Below are 16,317 nucleotides of genomic sequence, written 5' to 3'. Positions count from 1 at the left end.
AGGGACAGCCAAGATACCCCCCCCCCCAAGACATGAACATAAGGAGAGCCCTGCTGGATCGGACCAAAGGCCCATCTAATCCAGTATTTGATTCTCACAGTGGCCAACCAGATGCCCATGGGAAGCCAACAAGCAGGACAATAGCAGACTCCCACTGTTGTTCCCTAGCAACTGGTATTCATAGGTAGGGGTGGAAGGATCTGTCCATTTCGCTTCTCTGTTTCCCATTCTTCCAATCTTAAATTCACTTCTCCAGGTTTCTGCAGTAATTTACGGTTTAAAAAAACCTCATGAAAGTTCTGCAGCATTTAAGTGCAGATTTCTTTTAATAAACCCATTTTTGTCTGCGGTTTTGACTAATGTACACATTTTTGCAAGCAATTTCTCCTAATATAATGCATTTGTGTATGTTATTTTCACAAATATATTCATTCTTATGCCCATTTCCCCCTAATATATGCATTTTTAAAATATGGTTTGGTTGGAGAACTGCATCCCAAAATTTGGATCATGACAAAAGGATAGCTAAAATATCACTCAACCTAATCCTTTTGAAGGATGGCTGTTTTGGTTCTTATATTGTTTCAGAAAGTGCAAATTTGATAAATTCAGCTTTAAATGAGAACTGAATCTAATTTCTCCCCCATTCCTATTCTGCCTCTGATACTGGAGGTTATAGCCATCATGAATAGCAGCCACTGCTGTTAACAATACAGCATGTATGAGGAGCGCAGGAATATTCCATCACAAGGTAACTAATGCTGGCATCTGGAAGGACTTTCAATTAAACCAAAAAGGGAAAGTTGAACAATAGCCGATTAGAACTACAAAATTGTGGTCAGGGAAGGAGTAACTAGGCAATCCAGACTTCCTTAAATTCCTCAACATTCACTAGAAATGTAACTGAGAGGGGAAAGGAGGGGAAAGAGAGAGTGGACTGATGTTGTCATTCACTTCCTCCAACAGAAAAGGAGGCAACAGAACTTTGGCACATGAGGGGACCTGAGAAAAAGTGAAGACTGGCTGTCTTTTATTAGGTGGTGTGATATTTTAGCTATCCTTCTTGCCATTAGATCTTTTAAATTATTCTTTTAAATATCTAGAACTGGCATCTTGTTTTAAACTTCCTTGTACTTTTAAATGCACTTATATTTACATATTCAGACAGTGCTGCACCTAGATTATTTGTGCAATTTGGCATGACAGAAATCCACTAACAGTAATAAGAGCTTTTCACTGGTGCTTAACCCAGGAATACTAAACCCCCTCGTTCTCTGGTTGAGGGAGGCACTCCTGGTGACCCTGTCTACATTTACTAACGAGGAGAAAGTGTTCTCAAGTGTCCCTTCCTTCAAGGACTCTTTTATTCTACAATTTTGCAGGCCTGCAAATTTATATAATGGAAAAGTTCCATAGTTACCTTCAAAGCCCTTCACAGCCTCGCCCTCCCTGGGTTTGCTCCCATATCTCGATATATCCCTGCCTATGATCTTTGCACCTCCGACTCCATCATCCTCAGCTGCTCAAAGGTTCTCTTGCTCCGGTACTGCCTATATATACGCATTTCTTCAAGACATCCCAGAAACAGAATTGCACCTGCAACTCAGAGGAGGCAACAGAGGGACAAAAGGAAGATGGGGGCAAAAGTAAATGTGCAAAAATGTAGGAATATCGGAAGCTGTCTTATATTGAGTCAGACTACTGGTCCAACTAGCTCAGTATTGACTACACTGACTGGCAGCAACTCTCCAAGATTTCAGACACGGGACATTATCGAGGGACCCTGGAGATGGCAGGAATCGAGACTGGAACCCTCTGCATAGAAATGAGATGCTCTACTACTGAACTAAAGCTTTTCCCCAATGTGCTGTGGAAAATTAATATGGTGACTAGATTCAGCCTCATGGAACTGCTTGGAGAACTAAATCAGGGAAAAAAAATAAGGGTGGGGGAAGCCTTGGACAGGCATCAGCAACAGGCCCTGCCAAGTTACCCAGGATCCCAGATGCTGATGCTGTCCCTGGCTTGGGACAATATGACCACAACCAACGTGAGCCTGGAGTTCCTGGGAATGCCGAGGGGAAGAATCAGTAGCAACCATCAACTAAGACTGGCAAGTAAGCCAAGCTAAAATGTGTAGACCTTGATAACAGTGCAATTATGTCTGTTTCCTTAGAAAGGGAAGAGCCTTTTCAGTGATGGCTCCATGCCTGTGGAATGATCTCCCCACTGAAGTGCATCTTGCCCCAACCTTACATTCTTTTAGAGTCCAGGAAAGAAAAACATCTTTTTTTGTCAGACTTCTAGAAGCTGATGGGTTAAGTTATTTTTATAATGCTGTTAATTACATAATTTACAAGAATAATTTTAATGTTTCTGTGTATTATTATGTTTTTATATCACCTTATAAAAATGGCTTGTGTCCATTTTTGGTGAAGGGTAGTATATATTAATTCGATAAATAAATAAATATCACTGAAAAAGTCTGAAGTCACCCTTCCAGTACTTGCAGGGGAGAAAAAGCAGCCTGCATTAACTACCAAACAAGAGGTTTAGAGACTACCACGTGCTTTTTGAAAGTGCTTCTCATTCTGCCACCCCACCCCCAATACAGGAGCCATGCAAACAGCACTAGAAGCAACAACCCAAGGACAAAGAAATAGTCATCACATACCTACCTATGACCTATTCATTACAGGTTCCATAATCAACTCGGCAGACTTTGCACCACATGGCTAGAAAACTTGCAAGGCATTTAAAGAACCCTTGAAGATGAGTGCTGTTGAAGCAAAGCACTAATTATCACGCTTCACAAAAGCAACAAGCCACTCAATAGTCTCTCAAGCAAGGCAAACTCAAGCAGTGAAGACAGACCTAGATACATATATGCAAACTGCCTTGGGTGAGCATGGGCAGAGAGCTGACTGAGTCCCCCCCCCTCAAAAAAAAAGCCAAAACAAGACAAAAGTTACTTGGATTTGCTTGTTAAAAGTGAGCATGACGTGAGTAAATGCTGCATGGTTGGTGAATCAGCTGACATGCAGTCCAATCCTTCAGGATTTTTATTTAAGTTCAATAGGTCTTTTTCCACTCATTTGAACATAGGATTGCAACTTTAGGATTCCCAGCTCATTTTAGTAAGGCCTAAGAGGCTACATTTTAAATAAAACATAACAGCTCTGCTGGATTGGACCAAAGGCCCATCTAGTCCAATATTCTGTTCCCATAGCAGCCACCCAGATGCCTAATGGAAAGCCCACAAGCAGGCGGTTGGGCCCAATGTCCTGTAGGACCCTGCAGAGTTGTGTAGCGGAACAGAGAGTTTTGAGTGAGCTTATGTGTGTGTGTTTGAATCTTTGCTAAGATTCTACCTTCCCTGCAAATTAGTCAGACAGAGGCTTTAAGCTTTAAAAATAAGAAACAACTACTTTATTCTGGAAGTACAGTAGGGCCCCGCTCATACAGCGGGTTACGTTCCGGACCCCCGCTGTAACGCTGTAAAGCGGATCCCATTGACTTACATTGACTAAAATGGCGCCCGGCAGCAAAAAAAGCCATAAAAGCAGAACAAGCGCTGTAAAGCGGGGCCTTTCTACAATTCACAACCGCTGTATTAGCGGAACGCTGTAAAGCGGGGCCCTACTGTACATACTTGATAGGAAAGAGTCCTATATCTAGCTAACTAGCTAAGTTGGAGCAACGAGCACTGTGCCCAGTACTCGCCTTCATGCTGGTGGAGAGGGAGAGACAAAGGAAAGATGTCTGCTCCCCTCTCAAGAAAGAAGACTGGAAGGAGGGAAGGAACTGAGATCAACATCCTTCTGCATGTCAGTCTAGCACGAAGGAAGAGACAGCAGGAGATCAAAGGACAGGTATAGCCTAGCAACCAAGAGGTCTCCTCTCTAGCTACGCCTTTAGCCCCATGCACCCTCAACCCACAAGTTGGAGTTGAACCCCATATATTCCAACTAGGCTTAATGGACAATATAAAAACTGACAAATCACCAGGCCCGGATGGCATCCACCTGAGAGTTCTCAAAGAACTCAAATGTGAAATTGCTGATCTGCTAACTAAAATATGTAACTTGTCCCTCGGGTCCTCCTCTGTGCCTGAGGACTGGAAAGTGGCAAATGTAACGCCAATCTTCAAAAAGGGATCCAGAGGGGATCCCGGAAATTACAGGCCAGTTAGCTTAACTTCTGTCCCTGGAAAACTGGTAGAAAGTATTATTAAAGCTAGATTAACTAAGCACATAGAAGAACAAGCCTGCTGAAGCAGAGCCAGCATGGCTTCTGCAAGGGAAAGTCCTGTCTCAGTAACCTATTAGAATTCTTTGAGAGTGTCAACAAGCATATAGATAGAGGTGATCCAGTGGACATAGTGTACTTAGACTTTCAAAAAGCGTTTGACAAGGTACCTCACCAAAGACTTCTGAGGAAGCTTAGCAGTCATGGAATAAGAGGAGAGGTCCTCTTGTGGATAAGGGATTGGTTAAGAAGCAGAAAGCAGAGAGTAGGAATAAACGGACAGTTCTCCCAATGGAGGGCTGTAGAAAGTGGAGTCCCTCAAGGATCGGTATTGGGACCTGTACTTTTCAACTTGTTCATTAATGACCTAGAATTAGGAGTGAGCAGTGAAGTGGCCAAGTTTGCTGACGACACTAAATTGTTCAGGGTTGTTAAAACAAAAAGGGATTGCGAAGAGCTCCAAAAAGACCTCTCCAAACTGAGTGAATGGGCGGAAAAATGGCAAATGCAATTCAATATAAACAAGTGTAAAATTATGCATATTGGAGCAAAAAATCTGAATTTCACATATACGCTCATGGGGTCTGAACTGGTGACCGACCAGGAGAGAGACCTCAGGGTTGTATCAATCAATCAATTTCTTTATTGCATAGTCCATAGACCTCCGCAATCAAGCGAATAAAACACATTCAAATAAAACGTAACAGCAACAATACATAAAATCAGGACTTAAGCTTAACCAAGTTCTTCCTTATCTGCATGGCCTGATTTAAAAATTTGCCTACACATAAGGTAACAGATTCATCTGAGCCCTGAAGAAGAAAAGTTAAAAGTGTATTTTTAGGCCGGCCTGGAAAGGATAAAAGAATTGGGGATAAAAGATTATTTCTGAGACAATCATAAAAATTACAGTAGAATAGGACATGCGAGACGGTCTCAATCTCGTGTACGTTACATGGACAATACCTAAGGTTTCTTGGGGTCTTATCAAACCTACCCTCGAGAAGTCTTGACGGGAGGGCATCAAAGCGAGCCAAAGTAAAAGCCCTCCTGTATTTAGGGACGGTAAGCCAATATAAGTAACGCATCCCATCAGCATGAGGTAAAACACTCAGGCCCAGCACCCGAGGAGAACAAGGGCCAGATGCCTTGGCCAGTAGCTCTTGATTGTCAATATCTGTTAATCTGCGTTTTACCAGAGCTTTGGCCGCTGTAAATTCCATGTTTAATAGTTCTAAAGGAGAGAGACCAGCTGACACTTTTTCCATGACCAATTTGGGCCATGCTACGTTAAAAAGAGGATTTAAGGCTCGCCTAGCATAGGATTCAGGGGAGAGTATGGAAGAACAGCGGAGCCAGAGATAAATGGTATATAACCAAGATAAACAGTGAAGAGAGTTTAAACCTGCTTCCAGCAAAAGTGTAGCCCCAGAAACACATCTGGGGACACCAAAGATAGTTCTTAAGAAAGGATAAAGGATGCCATCCAAGCACCCTTTGTGGTATGGAATCCAAATTGGGGCCCCATATAACAATGACGGGATAATTTTAGCTCGAATTATACGTATGGCTGCCGGAACATATTTTCCTCCATTGGTAAGATAAAAGCGAGTTATGGCTCCTAGATTTTTACTCGCTTTAGCTTTTATGTAATCAACCTGAGAGGTCCAACAGCCTGACTTGAAACCAGATCCCAAGGTATTTATAGGAGTTTACCTGCTCAATTCTAGTGGAGCCTAAATACCAAGGGAATCTTACCTTCCTCTTGGAGAACACTATCTCCTTGGACTTAGCATGGTTAATGGTTAAGATGTTATCATTACAATAGGCTGCAAAGCCAGAGAGTAGCCTTTTCAGACCCAGCTGGGTTCGTGATAGTAGAACTGTGTCATCCGCGTAAAGCAGGATATGCACTTTGTCGTCACCTAATTTGGGGGAGTGAGATTGAATGCCATCCAAGGCTGAGGGAAGATCGGCCAGATATAAGTTAAACAACATGGGAGCCAGTACACAACCTTGCCTGACTCCTTGTGTAGAATGTATCGCATGAGAAAGATGGCCTTGGGGATTACATCGAACCCGAATCGAGGTATTATGGTATAGAGCTGCAACCTCGGGGTTGTAGTGGACAGCACGATGAAAATGTCGACCCAGTGTGCGGCAGCTGTGAAAAAGGCAAATTCCATGCTAGCGATAATTAGGAAAGGTATTGAAAATAAAACAGCCGATATCATAATGCCGTTGTATAAATCTATGGTGCGGCCGCATTTGGAATACTGTGTACAGTTCTGGTCGCCTCATCTTAAAAAGGATATTATAGAGTTGGAAAAGGTTCAGAAGAGGGCAACCAGAATGATCAAGGGGATGGAGCGACTCCCTTACGAGGAAAGGTTGGAGTATTTGGGGCTTTTTAGTTTAGAGAAAAGGCGGGTCAGAGGAGACATGATAGAAGTGTATAAAATTATGCATGGCATTGAGAAAGTGGACAGAGAAAAGTTCTTCTCCCTCTCTCATAATACAAGAACTCGGGGACATTCAAAGAAGCTGAATGTTGGAAGATTCAGGACAGACAAAAGGAAGTACTTCTTTACTCAGTGCATAGTTAAACTATGGAATTTGCTCCCACAAGATGCAGTAATGGCCACCAGCTTGGATGGCTTTAAAAGAAGATTAGACAAATTCATGGAGGACGGGGTTATCAATGGCTACTAGCCGTGATGGCTGTGCTCTGCCACCCTAGTCAGAGGCAGCATGCTTCTGAAAACCAGTTGCCGGAAGCCTCAGGAGGGGAGAGTGTTCTTGCACTCGGGTCCTGCTTGCGGGCTTCCCCCAGGCACCTGGTTGGCCACTGTGAGAACAGGATGCTGGACTAGATGGGCCACTGGCCTGATCCAGCAGGCTCTTATGTTAACACTTATGACCCGAGTGCAACAGTGCTTTCCTCTCTCGTGATTCTCAGCAACTGGCAGAAACATACTGCCTCTCACAGTAGAAGCAGAAAATAGTCATTGTGACTTTTAGCCATTGATAGCTTTATCCTCCATGAGTTTATCTAATCCCCTTTTAAAGCCAAGTTGGCAGGGGGCATTACATCTTGAAATAGCTATAATGCAAACTTTTTAAAGTTAGACAATACATTTTGATTTAAACAGACTTTTGGCCCAGAAGCAGACTTCTGAATATATTGAAATTGGTTTTAACTTGTGTTTTTTTAACTGATTTTTAAAATCTGCCTTGTTTTTTAATGGTCTGTTTCATGACTGATTTATTGTATTTTATTATAATTAATTGCATTAGTGTTGTTAGCTGCCCTGAGCATCATCCAGCAGAAAAGTAGGAAACAAATTTAATAAAAACACACACAGGTCACATATATTTCCAAAGAACTTGTTGCAAGTGGGAGCCCAGCTATGTTGAAAAACTTTTGACATATTCATGCAACAGGATGTGGAGTGGGGGAACAAACAGTAGAAGGCACCGACAGAAGAAAAGGGAAATATTGAGCTGCTCCAAGGAGTAACAAACACTCAAAATACTCACATTGCCAAAATCACAATGAAAATGGTACAGTATTGTATTCTATTCTGCCCATCATTACAAAGGTAAACTGGGGTTTAATAGTCCTGGTTAATTTGCAACAGCAAGGCTGGCTCCAGAAATATATGATGGTGCCTTTAAGCATGCGTAGAGTATTTCCCCCCCCCCAAAAAAACCCAAGTCACAGCAAACAATCTGTGTCCAGTTAAAAAGCAGGACATCCAGGGTGGATAGCATTTAGGAGCTTATCAATGCCACCAATCTCCCATTCCAACACCCATTCTCCCATTCTCTTTGGGGACCAATGTAAACCAGAAAAACTATTGTGGGCACACACCCCAACAGCCTTTTCTATCAGCTACAATAGAATGCTTCTTTCGAGCCAAACTTCAGTGGGTGGAGAGGAAAGGTATTTCGGGGCAAATGTGCCTCTATAAGCACCATGGTGGCAACACCAAGCAGGTTTCCTAATATATCTGCTTAAGAGGAATATCCTCCCTCTACCCCCCTAATGGGTAAAATTCATACAAAGCATAAGGACAGCCTTTTCTTCATCTCGGAAAGAGATGCCCTGCTGGATCTGACTAAAGGCCCATCTAGTCCAGCATTCTTTCCCACAAATGGCCAATGAAATGCCTTTGGGAAGTCAACAAGCAGGGCTTGAAGGCAACAGCCCTCCCCTGTTATTTGGACACTGGTATTCTGTGGAATGAACAGGCTGGCTCCATTTAGCCATCATGGCTGATACTCACCCTCCTCCATGAATGTGTGTAATCTTATCTGAAAGCCATCTAAATAAGCCAATGGGCCATCAGCGCATCTTGTGGTAGTATATGCTTGTAAGGTAGCGACAGTCAACCATGGTGCCCTCTAGATGTTGTTGGATTTCAACTTCCACCAGCCCTGGCCGGCTTGGCCAATGGTTAGGGTGATGGGAGTTGTCGTCCAGCAACATCTAAAGGGCACCATGTTGGCTGCCCCGGCTGTAAAGTGATGCTATATAGTAAGAAGAAATACACCTTTTCTGTCCATCCCAAATCTACACCATTGGGTGATCCCATACTCAAGTATTGTGGGAGATGGAGAGAGAGAAAATCGGTGTGTATTAAGGGCAGCAGAATGATAGACAGACAGACCAAGCGGAGCACCTGGAAAAGCTTCACCAGAAAACTTCACTAGAAAAAGCACAATTGTGCTCTTGTGCAATTCCCATTCATTTCAATGGAGCTTGCACAGGGTAACTTCCCAGAGAATTGTACCCCATGTTAATGTGCATGTGTGTGTATTATCCACACCAAGTCTCAAAGTGCATTGGTTTAGTGCCTAGGCCTGTTCTGGAAGCTTTTATTATTGCTGCTGTTGTTCAGGCTCCCAAAGCTGTGAACAGCTTATTAAAGCAAAACATGGTCAACAAGCTTCACCCACCAGTGGTCCACGAGCTTCATCCATGTGTCCTGTGGCATGTCCATATTAAATATTCATACTGATTTCTAATTGCATTTTTACTACTTCTTTTATTTTTATATTGTATTACACTTTGAATTCTATAGAATGCAAACTGTAATGCAGCAATACATAATATAAGAAATCAAAGAAGCAATAATGCAATTAAAAAACATACAGCACCTAGCACAGCATGTTATAATTGCTACAACAGGCAGAAAAATCATTATGTGGTACACCAAGACCATCAGCAATTTTCAAGCGGTCTGTGGGGAAAAAAAGTTTGGGAACCATTGACCTACTGCCTTCATTCAATGGATCTAAGACAGCCTGCATTTATCATTATTTCCATAGGGATCTTAAACTAAAACAGGAAAACAAAGAACAAGCATATCAACTAGGAATTTCAGGAGATGGTAAGAAATATATTTATTAGTGAGTTTAAATATTGTTAAATATTAGACTACCTTTGTTGAACAAGATGTTAGAACAAGACTACCTTTTGAGGACACAAGTTGATTCTGGTGTGAAACATTAAAGTCAATACTCGAAAACACAGTAGGGATTTTTTTTTTTTTTTGACTTCCGGGAAGGGTGACTTCGCTTGTGCCTGCTTTTGAGACGGGCTCCCGCCGCAGAAGCAGCTTATTCAGATATAAATCAGCCAGAACATTTTTTTTTTGACTGATGAAATTTCTCCCGGGCAGGGAGAAACGTAGAGATCAACCTCAAAAGCCTGTTTTTGTTGGGAGGACTGGATTTCATTAATTTATGAGAAAAGGTCCAGCCGGCAATGCTGGACAAACTTCCGAACAAGCTCTATCTGATTAATGCGATACGTTTATCTTTTCTTCAAAGAGAAAACGGACTAACAGGCAAGCACCCTTCTTTCTATTCTTTTTTTTACTTGGTTTAAATTGTTGCAGCAAAAAGAGATTTGTCAAATGAATCAGCTTTAAAGAACTTCTGGGTGAGCTATAACTCTTCTCTGTTATTCACGAAATTAACAGCTTATCTCTGTTTCTATTGCAAAAAGCTGTCCTGGAAGTGCATTCTAAAGATATAAACAGAAGAGGGATTTCTATTCCGAGGAACATTATATTGTCTGGGACTATTCTCTTTTTGGTCTATTTTATTTTGACGAATCTGCTTCTTCACGACGCCACTAACTGTTTTGATGCTGGGAACTAAATTTGTTTTGCATTCTTGAACATAGAGAGATAAGGCAGGCTGTTCTGTTTATACTGTGATGTCATCAAGCCTGGAATATTAACCCAATTGTTGCTGAAATAAGAAGCGGTTCTTCTTTATTTTTGTTTTGTTTTGTTGGTTTTAAAAATGGCAATCAAGAAAGTGGCTGAGAATCTGGAAGTAATTATGTTTCAGAAAATAATGGATGAGATTGAGATAACGAAACAAACCCTGCGACAGGGCAGTAAGGAGCTGAAAATTGAACTGAGCAAAATGACGCAGGAGCTTAAAGAAATAGGGGATCCTGTGAGAGAGGAGAATGAGATCAGAGATGAGAAAAGAAAAAATAAAGGGAAGATACAAGCCCTGGAGATTGGAACAAATGTGGAATTGGAAAAAGATCTGGAGTTTATGGATATTAGAAATAAAATCTACTGTTTGGAATTTAACGTTATCTCTGAAGAAATTAATGAAGATATTAGAGATAAAGTTATCAATGGCTTGGATAATCTTCTGGACTGGAATGATGTGATGGAGCTTGATATAGAGAAAATCTATGGAATTAACTGCAGCCATGTGACAATGGAAAAACTCTCAAGAGATGAGCCAGTGCATTCTGTAAAAAAGAAGAACAGAGATATGACTTTACAACAGTATTTCAGCAACTTATTCAGAATTGATGGCAAGAAAATATTTGGGATAGAGGAAATTCCCATCAGACTCTTATTATATGACTATGGCTATGACAGCAAGATTATTATGGAATACTGATAATGGAAGATTGGACACTGAAATTACTGGACTTAACAGGACTATTGAAGATGGAAGATGGAATTAATATGGATAATGGAATAATGGCTATTGAAATTATTGGACCTAACAGATTTTGATGAGATGGATTAATCGATATGTTTATTTGGACTATGGTTATGACAATAAGATTATTATTATTATTAACGAGATGGATTAATCGACATGTTTATTTGGAGAAAAATTGATATATTTCTTAAAGAATTGAAACCTCTCTTTGACTTTTTGTGGAAAGAATAAAGTAATGTTTATGAGATTTGATGATTAATTAAGATAACTACTGGAGGAAAGTGATTTTATAATATAATTTAAGAGATAGGATTGTTATATATTGTAGACCTATAACTGATTTGATCTGTGACAAATGGGAAGTCAACATTTTATTTTTTTGTTTAATCATTTTTGTTTTGTTTTGTTTTTTGTCTTTGAATGTTTTATGATTTTGTTTTGTATGTTTTATGAAAATTTGAATAAAAATTATTGTAAAAAAAAAAAAAAAAGAAAACACAGTAGGGATTTTTTAAAGCCTCTCTAACATGAGCACATCAAGTTACCAAAGTTAGGGTGGAAGAAAAATGGGACAGGAAGACTACCAGGGTTTCACAGTTCAGGTTCATGTCCTATCTCACTGGAGGCCATTCACACTGTTGATTATTTATTATTTATTTGATTTATATCCTGCCCTTCCTCCCAGGAGGAGCCCATCATCAGTGGGCAAAGTTTAAGCAAGGAGAAAGAGCAATGTGTTTTCTTGCTCATCACAGGACAGACTGGGGAAGCTCAGAGTGAGGTGAGGCCAGGAATACAAGCACGGCTTGTTTGGCACCTTGTACTCTTGAAGAAAACACATGTTTGTCCAACACATTTCCTCTCAATAAAAGACACTTTAGTAAGATTTCTCAAACTCATTACAGTTTGTGGGAAAAGGTCACATTACTTCTCCTAGGAAAAACAGCTAAGACCCCTCTCCCCCAGCCAGATGATATTTATTTTATTTATTGCATTTATATCCCACCTTTTCTGCAAGGAGCTCAAGGTGGCATACATGGTTTTCTCCCTCCTCATTTAATCCCCACAACAACCCTGTGAGGTAGGTCAGGCTGAGAGGTAGTGACTGGCCCTCAGTGAACTTCATGGGTGAGTAGGGATTCAAACCCCGGTTTCCCAGGTCCTAATCCAACACTCTGGCCACTACATCACACCAGCTCTGTAATGTTTCATACCAGAATTAACTCGTATCTTCAAACCCAAATAATAAATAACAAAACATAAAGACATTTCTTGGAGGATGCCAGGATGACTGTGATTTCTGGATATGTTGTGTACTGAACCCTTCCCACTTACATAGCCTGTTTAAAGTAGGAGGTAGAGCGTTGAACTAGGATGTGGGGAGATCTGGGTTTAAATCCTCACCCAGCCATGAAGCTCACTGGGTGACCTTAGGCCAGTTACTCTGTCGTGGGCAAACTCACTTCACAGGGTTGTTGTGAGAATAAAATTTGAGACGGGGGGGCAGAGTCATGTATGCCACCTTGGGCTCCTTGAAAGAAGGTGGGATATAAATACAGTAACAAAATAAGTTAAATTACCTGAGGGGCAAAGGCAGCCTTACTATCAGGTATGTGTGGGGGAGAGAACGCTTCACATGCCATTAAAGGCAGACAGGGGCTTCTGAGCATCCAGCACCAGGATATTTTCGTGTACAAGCTCCACCAGAAAAAGGACAACCATAAGTTATGTTCCATACTGATGTATGTGAAGAAGGCATTTCTGTGCGTGGCAAAAAAATGCCTTAAGAAGGGAAGGCTGCTCTATCAAGGCTAATGGGGCACTGCCCCACTAGCCTCAGTTTGCCCTCAGCCAGTCCCCACTACCTGCCTTCTCACTTATAAGCAAGGAGCAGTAGTCCTGATTGTCATTTGCTCTGGCTCTACCTTCAGCTGGTCTCCCTACCACCACTGGGGTGGCTGCCATTGAGGACACTGACTGGCATGGGGTGGAGACAACTATTAAGTTTTTCATTAGGAAAAGCCTAATGGAAAAGCAAACAGGTGCAAATTACCTTCCTAGACAGAGAAGCCATTACTGGTATTGCAGCGATCTCTAGATAACAGAAGGCAATGGGAAGGAGGTGACACATCCATAAATCTCCACGTACTGGTTGGTTTCCTTCCTGAAAAGGTATAACTCACCTGGAAACCGTGGCCTCAGATGTTCCCAGAAGCGGCTGAGCTACAGTGACTCGGTTAAGAAAATGGGAGACCCCCCGCACATGGCCAGAAAAACTCGGTTCTGACGGAGCGAAAACCCACAGGGTCCAAAGGTGGAGAAAAACGCACCAGGGATCCTCTTAAGGACTTGCTACTTGTAAAGCCAACCATCATACGCAATCCCGGACTGCAAAGGGGGGGAAGATACGAATCGGGGGCTCTTTCTCCATCTCTAGGGAAAGGGGAGCGGGAGTTCGCATCCCTGCCCTGGACGGCGCCGCCGGTGCTGCTGCTGCTGCTGCAAGCAATCCTTACCCGTGCGGGGGTCGAAAGTGACCACAAACACCGCCACGATCTGATCCTCCTCCACCTGCTCCGGTTTTTGCTGCTCCTGGAGGTGCTCCGCGGGGCCGGCGACTGGCTCCCCTTTGGCGCCGCTTCCCCATGCCGGAGAGGAACAAGTACGTCCCCAGCCACCGGGTTCGACCGGCTCCGGTAGGGAGACGGCCGGGCCCTCGGCCCAGGAGAGGAGCGGCGCGTCGTCGGCTTGCTCCACCATGGCCCAGCCAGCTGCGGCGCTCCGAGGCGAGGGGCGGCGCTTGGCAGGCTCTGAAGACGCCCTATCTCCGCCTCCTGGCAGGGCTAAGCCAAGAGAGCCAGACGGGGAGGCCTTGCTAGGGCTGTGGTCACCTGACGCCTGGCTCGGAAAAGGAATCCGGGCGCCCCGATCCTTTGGACGCGTGGATGCCGAGCGGCTGCAATCCTGTGCACGCGCGCTAACTTGGGAGGTGGAGCCGGAGCCTGTGGATATTTGTTTACACGGTTGGAAGTAAGGCACGCTGGGATCAGTGGAGTTTACTTCCAAGAAAACATGCACAGCATTGTAGCGCCTTAAAAGCACGATCCTATGCAAGCCTAGAGCAGATATAAATTTAAGGCTACAGTCCGATACCAACAAACCTGGAAGAAAGCCCCATTAAACTCAATGGGACTTACTTCTGAGTAGACATACATAGACATGCATAGCAAGCCCCTTTAAGGCTGCAGTCCTTTTCCTCCAAGGAGCTTATGGTGTTGTACATCCCACCTCGCATTTTATATTCACAACAACCCTGTGAGGGAGCTTAGGCTGAGAGATGGAGACTAACCCAAAGTCATCCAGTGAGCTTCATGGCATGGGGCATACTCTGTTCAGTGGATTTGGTGATGCAGAACCCCGAATCTGATAGAGAACGTCTATTGGACAAAGTGCCAATTCTGAGTAAACATATATAGGATTTGGTTGCAGGTTCCACTGGGTTAGATGTGCAGAAGATTGCATCCTAACTGCACAAACTACTCTGAAATGGGGCTTCCTTCCTGGTATGTTGGTTTACTCTGAAGTAAGTCCCCACTAATTTCAATATAACTTACACCCCAATAAATCATTTTAGGGTTGCAGTCACGGTCCTTTATTATTTATTTATTTTTAAAATGTAACCCCCACCTGTTTTTCAACGAAATGCTCAACACACACACACACACCCCTCCCCCAATAATCTGCGACCCCAGCAGAACACTGACTCTCATTTATCTTAACCCTTATCTGGGCATATGAGCCTGAACACTGCATAACATGTTAAACAACTGAACATCAGAAATGAAAATATATGTAAAGAAAACGAAAAAGGCAGGAGGGCAAAGGGAGGAAGAGGAGATGGGAAGGGAGGGTGGGGGGGAGGGAATAAAGTATTGTACTGTTTTATTGTAGTAATGTGAAACTCCTAATAAACTACATGCAAATAATAGACTACATGCTATACTACCTGAACACACCTGATCGCAGAAGCTAAGCAGGGTCAGGCCTGGTTAGTACTTGGATGGGAGACCGCCTGGGAATAGCGGGTGCCATAGGCTTAGAGAAAAGCAATAGTAAACCATCTCTGAATACCTCTTACCATGAAAACCCTATGAATATATCCAAAAACTTTCATAAGGTCGCCATAAGTCATAATCGATTTGAAGGCATATAACAACAAAAAATAACCTAATAAAATCACAAATATTAATAGATCATAACTATTAATTTCAAAGGCAATCATCATAAGAAAATCCAAAACAGCCATCAAAATGAAGGCATTGCCCACATTAACACCACACATTTATTTATTAGAGTTTGGTAAGGGTGCTGAGAGTTGTTAGGAGCCCCTTATTCCCCTCACAGAGTTACAGTTCTCAGAGTTCCCTAGGAAGAGGGGTTGATTGTTAACCCACACTGGCAATTGTAGCTCTGTGAGGGGACTAAGGGTCTCCTAACTCTCAGCACCCTTCACTAACTTCCCTTCCCAGGATTCTTTGAGGGAAGCTATGACTAAAGTGGAATAGTAGTGGAATAAATGTATGCTGTAAATATGCGCACAATAAACGAGTAAAAAGAGATCATGTTGAAGTTTTTTGTTTTTAAACAGCCAAGGCTTTACCAGCCACCTGACAATACAATATGGGCCCTGGCACACTTTGTGGCAAGGTGTTCCACAAGATGGGTGCCACAACCAAAAAAGTCCTAACCCTGGTTATTGCTTCCCGGTGTCTAGGGATCTGAAATAAGGCTTCAGATGATTATTTGAGATGATGGGGGGGCATATTCAAGAAGGTGGTCATTAAGATACCCAGGTCTCTAGCCATTTAGGGCTTTAAAAGTTAACACCAGCACTTTGAATTGGGCCCACAAACAAACCAGAAACTGGTACAGAATACAGAACTGGCATAACAATCAAAATAACTTAGCTGCAGTATTTTGCACTAGCTGCAGTTTCCAAACATATTTCATGGGCAGCTTCATGTAGAACACATTACAGTAGTACAATGATCACCAACGTGGTACCTGTGAGAGCACATG

At 42.6% G+C, this 16,317-nt stretch overlaps 1 protein-coding gene across 3 annotated transcripts in view; it reads right to left on the bottom strand.

The window, feature by feature from the left end:
• Positions 1 to 14,243, bottom strand: part of DENND11 (DENN domain containing 11) — a 42,859-nt gene extending 28,616 nt beyond the window's left edge. Inside the window, exon 1 of one of the 3 annotated variants that reach the window (XM_061638763.1) lies at positions 13,755 to 14,243. In XM_061638763.1, the coding sequence (XP_061494747.1) occupies positions 13,755 to 13,998 (244 nt within the window). In that variant the 5' untranslated portion in view covers positions 13,999 to 14,243. Of the gene's footprint in view, positions 1 to 1,420; positions 1,442 to 13,421; positions 13,537 to 13,754 lie in introns of those variants that run through there. The other 2 variants (XM_061638764.1, XM_061638766.1) reach the window with 2 other exon arrangements.
• Between the last annotated feature and the right edge of the window lie 2,074 nt (positions 14,244 to 16,317).

This window comes from Rhineura floridana, chromosome 8 (assembly GCF_030035675.1).
Source record: "Rhineura floridana isolate rRhiFlo1 chromosome 8, rRhiFlo1.hap2, whole genome shotgun sequence".
NCBI classification, from domain to species: Eukaryota; Metazoa; Chordata; class Lepidosauria; order Squamata; family Rhineuridae; genus Rhineura; species Rhineura floridana.
The sequence above is the reverse complement of the archived record's forward strand: the minus strand, read 5'-3'. Positions and strand labels throughout refer to the sequence as shown.